This window comes from Galeopterus variegatus, unplaced genomic scaffold (assembly GCF_000696425.1).
Source record: "Galeopterus variegatus unplaced genomic scaffold, G_variegatus-3.0.2 Scaffold3080, whole genome shotgun sequence".
Lineage (NCBI taxonomy): Eukaryota > Metazoa > Chordata > Mammalia > Dermoptera > Cynocephalidae > Galeopterus > Galeopterus variegatus.
The window spans coordinates 256219-264249 of record NW_007729191.1 but is presented as its reverse complement, the minus strand read 5'-3'; the positions used below and the strand labels follow the sequence as shown (position 1 = coordinate 264249).

The window sequence follows — 8031 nt, the reverse complement described above, 5'->3', positions numbered from 1 at the left end:
GTTATAACAGGTTATTAACATTTTTCTTATTTCTTGCCCCAAACTAGTAGTTATCATTTGGGGGAAAAAAAAGAGATTGCTGTATAGTTACCCCACAAAAATCTTACTTTCTACATCAAACCACTTTAAACAAGTACATATTACAGATGGGGCGGTTAAAAAGATGAAAGAGAGAGCACCTTGGGTGATGTGAATCTTTAGTGGCTTGACTGGCATAAATGGGATCAATCATTTCATTGCCACCCTCTTTTCAAGAATTCTAAAACCAAAAAGTAATATCAACTGTGACCCTCTTTATGAAAACAACACTTTTTTCCCCCTAATATGAACACATAGTTCTAAGAACTTCACTTGATGCAAGGAAGAGGTGAGAACTCTGTACCTAGAGAGGAGGAGATAAATTTGTAATTAGTATTTTAAGTAGGAAAAAGGAAAGAAAAGTAAGTTGGGAATGTGTAAAATCTGATGTCTAGTCCACAAATAATCAGGGCACGAGCTCAGTAGCTATATTTTGAATATGCCAGACCACATACAGTTACTTCCCCAAATATTTTAAACTGAATACACTCTTTAAGGCCCACGGCCTTCACCATGTTACTTCCTGGAGAGCAATATGATCAAGTACCAACTCCATCAACAGGACACTGATTACATCTTTACCTCAATAAAAGGGAACTTCTAGTAGGTTTGGGGAGTGAGTGAAGCATTTGGGGGTGTAGTTCTGTTGCCAGTCCTTTAAAAGTTCTGAGAAAATATAACAATCAACAAATAAAAACATCTAAATGCCAGGCCCATCAGCAAAAAAGGTTAGTGCTATTTTCATTGTCAGCTAAAGCCAAAAAAAAAAAAATGATAAGCAGATGGGGCAATTGAAAGGTTACATCTTTCTTTTGGAGGAGGTTTGCTCCTTAAAGGTTAACTTGAATGCTTGACTTTAAAAATCAAAATCATCAGCTGCAAATGCTTAAAGCAGTTGGGGGTAGCTTCTGAAGAAGAAAACAAAGGATCTGAAATGTTTGAAAATTACTTAGCCCCCATATAAATGGTGCTTGTATATTTATATGCTTGTTCTATAAATGTACACACACACATACCACAACTCATTTCTCTTCATTCCTCAAATATGATTGCTGGTACTCAGGCATTTTGTGTTGACACAATATAACTTTTTAATAACTTGTTAGCTATTCTAACCATTTCATAGCATCCAGAATACAATGCAGTCCCAATATGAACCAGGATGGCTTTCTGCCTAAGTCAAAATCCACAGCTACACACAGAAACCAGCCATTTGCAGCATCTTCAGCTCCTGCTAAATAGAGTCTAACAATATATTTCGCTGTTCACATTCATGTATTTCAAAACCTAATAGCCCATGAAGAAAAGTATGAAAAATACATCTCAAGAAGCAGACATTAAAGGTACCAGCAAAATAATAGACTACACTTAAGTTTGAATCATTATTTTAGGCAACCTACATCATTAATGACTTTTTCTTTGTGGTGGGCATTGGAAGAAAGAATACAAAGGGGGATTGGCATAAATGTCGCCGTCAATTATAAAAGTCCTTTTGCTGTGAGTGAGAGTATTCACAGACACCCACAGTACTCCTTGTTTTGTTTGGTTTTTTAAATTTGGCCTTCAAAGTCAAATTAATATTTGAAATATAAAGTGGTTTTTAAGTAAACATTTACCCTTAAAACTTATATTTAAAATATTCTACTTAAATCATATGTCACAGTGTAATATTTACTACACTATGATATTAAAGCAAAAGAGGCATCAGATACATAACAAATAATGAGTCATTTATAATTCCAGATTTGAAGTAAACTGCACTTAGGAGTGGTCAAAGAAAAGATGAACTCATCATTTACTATCTTCTTAAGTGCACTAGCAAAATTACAAAAGTACTATTATTATTACTATTGTCCTACTCATATCAGGTTCCCAGACAATCTGATCTCTAATGAAAAGGGGAAGGATTATTAATTGAGGTGTTACCCAGAGAGATGAGCTATTTTTTTTTTCCTGTTTCCACTATTAGCTATTGAGCCCAGTGTCTTAAAATCACTTCAAATACTACACTGTTCATAAATTTCAAGCCTCCAAAGCCATTTGGGGCCAGCTTTTGGTCTCACAAATTTTTGGAGCTGGCAGCATTTCCTGTTTAGGTGTTCAGCTTCCTTAAATCTTGCCAAACCTTGCAAGGTGGCGCTCTTTTCACAAAAGGCCAATATTACAGTTGTAATCAGAATAATATTTTTTAAAAGTTAACCACCACCACCCCCAGTTTTTGATGTGCTACAGGAAGTACAACAAATCCCTTCCTCAGTAAATGAGACATTGTTGACTAAAAGTGTCAAGTACAAATAGCAAGAGATGAAAGGACAAGTCAACAAAGGATTTTAAAAGAGAATTTAACATTTTTATTTTGTAACTGGTCAGTGGTATAATCTGAGAAAATTAATCTCGCCTTAAAATAGATGTGAGTATTTTAAGGGGTTCTCATATGTTAAGGGGTTTTCCTCTTGTTTTCCTTCTCAGTCAGTATGGCCTGTGACTTCCTGAACACACACAGTATGTTAAATAAGCAGATCCATGTTACTCCTTGCCCACAGCGAGGTCAGTTTCTGCTGTCTGCTCTGACACACCCACACCCTTGCAGCTACAGCCAAGAGTCTGATTTGTTATCTCTGGCTACGTTGTCTGCCTAATGGGGCGATCATGCAAGCTACAACCAGAGACAAAGAAGCCCGCGTTCCTACCAGCGCAGCTAACTTCGTGGAAGCAGCATAGCTTGCAAATCTATCAAACTAAACTGCAAGAAAGACAATCTGATTTAGAGAAAAGGCGTTCTGCTACAGTCATTAAGCACAAGTAATTTAGATTTTTTATATTGTCTCCTCATTTACAAATTTACTGTATCAACGCCAGCCAATGGAACGAATTTCTTAAGTAAATGAGAAATAAATAAAAGAGATAGAAAGATAATCAAATTACATAAAATAATTCTCTTTTCTAGATATATTTTTGAGAAAACTATTAACAGTGGCAAAATTATAGGAATAATAACATATCATAGGAAGTAATTAATTTAAATTAGCATCATGTCTGAAGAAATATAAGTGAAACGCTTTATGGACGTTTACTTTTGTACAAAGAAGGAAGGCCTGGAAAAGCATGCATTAAAATCCTGAAAATTAGTTATGGCCATAAATGGTTTAATTGAAGACAGCAATTTAAAATATGATATTGTAAATCTGTAACTCGGTTTCAGCTGGGGAATTTAATTTGGGGGGTAGGGGAATCCTTCGGTGCAAGTTCATTTGCAACGCTGCAGAGCAAGCCCCTGAGCTTCTGACATTCGCCTACATTAATATTGATGTCGCCTGTGCAATCTATTTCTGTTATTTTTATGGTTGTTATTCTATGTCTGCAAAGGTCATTTAAATTATACTGCGGCCGAAAATTTGTTTCATAAATTTTGATATAAATACTAATTACACCCTCTCGGAGAGCCAGCAGGGTAGCGTTCATTTATCACGTTTATACGATCTGCAATGACAGAAAAGGAAGGCAAGGGAGACTGGGGAGCTTTTCCGGAGGACCCACTAAGACTTGCAGAAGAGGCAGCAGGTTGCTGGGGGGCGAAGAAGAAATTCCTACCACAATCACTGAGATTTAAGAATCTTTAATAAGGTACGAAAGGTTACCAAACATTTCTGGAAACTAAAGTGTACATACGAGTTCTTCTAGCCATAAATATTGAATAGCTGTAACATGGATAAACCGGCCCTTTACATGCGGATAAATATGGAAAACTATGAATTATATACATTATGTGGTTGTATCTTTTGCCAAAAGCAACGGACAGTTATAGTTTATATCTTTTTTAATATCACTTTACATAAACAAATGAAACAGTTTGACACGCAGATCCAGGCTCTTACTATACGAATTCTTGACAGGACGTGAAACAACATTTTACTGCACTAAAGTACTTAGACTTTGGGACGAAATGTTTGCACTTTATACATAAAAAGCACATTAATACCAATAATATTCTGTTAGGTCGACGTGGAGACTGTAATCGTACAAAGTAATTCACATGTTGGCACACATTTACTAGAACATTCTTGCCATTCAGTACAAACAGTTGGCTTTCGACCGCCCACCCCTCCCCCTCGAAGATAAAGAGCTGGCGCGGCGACCGCTCCGGGAGGGAGGAGACCGCGCGCCCCTCCTCACGGGAGCCGGGGAGCCCGACCGGCCGGACGTGGGCTTGGTCTCCGCTCCACGGCCCCGCCGTCCTGCCCAGGCCGTGCTCCAGGGAGGGAAGGCGACCCGGCACTCACGAAAGAGAAGAGGTCTGGGAAGGGAGGCTGGATGTGAGGCGAGAGCCTGGGGGGGCTCCCTGCCTGCACGTGGCTCGCCCAGGTGCAGGGGAGCAAGCTCTCAGGCTTGGCCGCGAGACCCTAACTCTTGGACCCAACGCTGCCAGCCGCCGTGGCGGTAGCCTCGGCGGCGTCACCCCGCTGCTACAGCCCTAGTTCCCCAGGCCTGGGCCCGAAATCAGTCGCGGCCTCTGCTCGAGGGTTCACTTTTTACTTAGTATGAAACAGTGAATTTAAAACGGCGTTGGGTGCCCCCATCCCTTTTTCTAGTCCCCACCCTAATTGCCCAGCCCCACTCCACAGAGTGATACCATTGCCCTCCCTCCTCCTCTGGCTCCTGTCACCAGCTGGCTGCCACTCGCCGCCCGACCCCGGTCCGAGAACAGAGAAGGCTCCTGCCTCTAAGGCGGGCGGCGAGAGAGCTGCGATTACCTTCATGTGTTTGCGCAGCGAGCTGGGGTGCGTGTAGGACTTGTCGCACATCTTGCAAAGATATGGCTTGTCGCTCGTGTGCACATGCATGTGCTTCTTGCGGTCACTGCTGTTAGCGAAGCGCCGGTCGCAGCCCTCGAACTCGCACTTGAAGGGCTTCTCCCCTGGTATGAAAGGCAAGAGAGGGATCTGATTAAAACAAATCTGCGCTGTTTTTATTAAAATTAAACAACTGGGGAAAAATTAAATTAAGTAAAGGACAGTGGCCCAGGTTTAGCATTTTGCAATCTTAAATACCTGGGACTTCAATAAGTTCATATATGTGCAGTGGAATTATAAATATCTCAAATATATTTTAACTTCTAATAGAATTAAATATACATTTTACTTTTAGGTTTTAGTAGTAGTGGTGGTGGTGGTGGTGGTAGTTCTTTAGATCCCAGAGTAGCAGGAGGTCTGGATGCTGGTTTTTCTGCCCGGGGCTGTACACACGACTTCGGGTTGCTTCTACCTAGCTCCCGGTTCCTAGTTTTCCTGTTTGGAGCTGATTCTCCCGCTGTTTTGCTCTTCTCTCCTCTCCCTGCTCCCTCCCTGACGCTCCGCACCTCCCTCGTCGCCCCCTCCCGCCGCCCAGCCCACCCCACCCCCTACATACACTCACATTTTAAAGCGTAATCTGGGCCAGAGGGAGCTCGGCGCCGCAAGTTCTTCCCTGTCTCGGGAGTTAAACCCGAAGTTCTAAGCGCGGTTCTCAGATATCACCCGGCAAACCAGAATAGGGAAGGAGACCGGATTCCTGGCCTCATGGGCACAAGCGGCCCAGAAGGTCCTGCCGGACCCCAGACTACAGCCCCGAGGTCGCCGTGATTTTAAAGCTGTTCCCTACCTGTGTCTTGATTATTTTTAAAGGCCAACGCGAGGGAAACGATGTTTTGAAACCACCCCACTGAATCTTACTGGCAACAAGAACTTACTCACCTACCGCCGACTCTCTCCAATCCTAAATCCCATTCTCAAACCAGACACTGGTAAAACTGGGCTCGTCAAATATGCAGAAGCCTCCAAAAGCCTCCTCAGTCCCAAGTTATTTTCTTCCTGTACTTCCTTCCGCCTCCTCTCTCTCTCTCTCTCTCTCTCTCTCTCTCTCTCTTTTTCTCCCCCCACTCTCCTTAACCTGATCTCGTCAATTTCTTCAGCCCTTTCCTTTGCACAGTACTCTATGAAGTGTGTGGAGAGGGCCTCAAGCAAACGTTTAGATATGTCTGCAACCAGAGCGGCTGGCGCCTTTGCTGCTGCTCGCAGCCGGCCTCCTCTCCCGCCTTCGAGCGCACCCAGGGCTCCACCAAGCCAGGCTTGGCTTTCAGTTCTCCCGGACCTTTTTATTCTTCACTTTACAAGTCTGTGTTCCCAGATCCCTCTCATCCTCCCTCTCTCTGTTTTTTATTTTATTTTATTATTTTCCATAATTTCAAGCCCCAAACTAAAAATCAGCTCGCACTTGTGCTGCCTGCCTGCCGGAACCTGCCGCCCAGACCCCACCGAGGATGGGTTTGTGCGCCCCGGCCGCTGACTTTCGGATTTCGGGTCCCAGGCCTGGAATGAAGGGGAAAGGGCTGTACAGCGGTTTCCGTACCTGTGTGCGTCCTTTTGTGGATCTTTAGGTTCTCGGAGCGCGCGAAGACCTTGCCGCAGCCAGGGAAGGGGCAGGGGAAGGGCTTCTCGCCCGTGTGCACGCGGATGTGGTTGACCAGTTTGTATTTGGCTTTGAAGGGCTTGCCCTCGCGCGGACACTCCTCCCAGAAGCAGATGTGGTTACTCTGCTCCGGGCCGCCAACGTGCTCCACGGTGACGTGCGTGACCAGCTCGTGCATGGTGCTGAAAGTTTTGTTGCACGACTTTTTGGGGTTGGCCAGCTGCTCGGGCTCGATCCACTTGCAGATGAGCTCCTGCTTTATGGGCTGGCGCATGTAGCGAAAGAAGGCGCCGGCGCCGTGGTGCGCGGCCATGTTCACGTTCATGGGCCCGTAGCCGTGCAGCTGCGGCGCGGCATAGTGCTCGGAGCGCGGGCTGGTCACCTGGCCGTACTGCTCGGGCCGTGGGTACATGTCCCCCGAGAAGCCGAGCCTCATCTGCCCGTTGACCACGTTGGGCGACGCGTGGCCCGCCGCCTGCTCGTGAAGCCCAGGGAAGAGGAGGTGACCAGCGGCGTCCGTGTGACCGTGTGGGCCCCCGAAGCCCCCAGCCGAAGCTGCGAAGAGGCTGTGCTGCGCGCTGGCCGCCGCCGCCGCGTCGCCAAAGCCCCGGTTGCGGAACAGAAAGTCCCGCGTGGAGTTGAAGGCTGCGCTGGAGTAGGAGCCGACGTGGCCCGGGTGGTGGTGGTGGCCCAGGGCCGCGGCGGCCGCGTAGCCGGGCGNAAAAAACCGAAGCCCCAGAGAACCTGTTCAGATCCGACAGGAAACCGGCCCTCGAGGTTGGCGGCATTTGGTCAGGCGACCGCCTCGTCCTCGACCCCCTCCCGCCCCTTGGCTATCAAGCCGTTACCAAAAAAAGAAAAGGAAGGAAAGTGAAAGGAAATTGTTAAAAAGGTTTGATGCTTCCTCTCTCTTACTCGTCCTGGGTGTATTGTAGGATTCTAAAAAATAGGATTGTGGGGTCTGTGTGGGGGCTGCTTTGATTCACGGGGTTCTTTGAGTGATACTGTCTATACGTGTGCATTCAGTCTCTTAAATAGGGTTGTGTTCGGTGTTTTGTTTCCGAGTTTAAACGTACCATTCGTTAAAATTGGAAGAGAGCGCGCTGTGGCCTGCTGTGTGGTGGACCGCGGAGGAGGAGGGCGACAGGGAGCTGGTGGTCGGGTTGTCTGTGGAGGGCGACACGATGGTGGGCGGCGTGGAGGACTCGTAGCCGGAGCTGGCGGCCGGCGAAGGCTGCGAGCCCTGCGAGGAGGATTCGTGGACCTGCGGGAATAAAGTCGCGTTTTTACGAAGATAAAGAGCTGGCGCGGCGACCGCTCCGGGAGGGAGGAGACCGCGCGCCCCTCCTCACGGGAGCCGGGGAGCCCGACCGGCCGGACGTGGGCTTGGTCTCCGCTCCACGGCCCCGCCGTCCTGCCCAGGCCGTGCTCCAGGGAGGGAAGGCGACCCGGCACTCACGAAAGAGAAGAGGTCTGGGAAGGGAGGCTGGATGTGAGGCGAGAGCCTGG

General features: G+C 46.7%; 1 protein-coding gene across 1 annotated transcript in view; it reads right to left on the bottom strand.

The window, feature by feature from the left end:
- LOC103599749 (zinc finger protein ZIC 1-like) overlaps positions 1-8031 on the bottom strand; it is a 17492-nt gene that overhangs the window by 3806 nt on the left and 5655 nt on the right. Inside the window, exons 2-4 of the mRNA XM_008583908.1 lie at positions 7627-7786; positions 6463-7266; positions 4709-4993 (exon numbers count right to left, since the gene is read on the bottom strand). Coding sequence (XP_008582130.1) covers positions 4709-4993; positions 6463-7266; positions 7627-7786 — 1249 coding nt within the window. The remainder of the gene's footprint in view (positions 1-4708; positions 4994-6462; positions 7267-7626; positions 7787-8031) is intronic.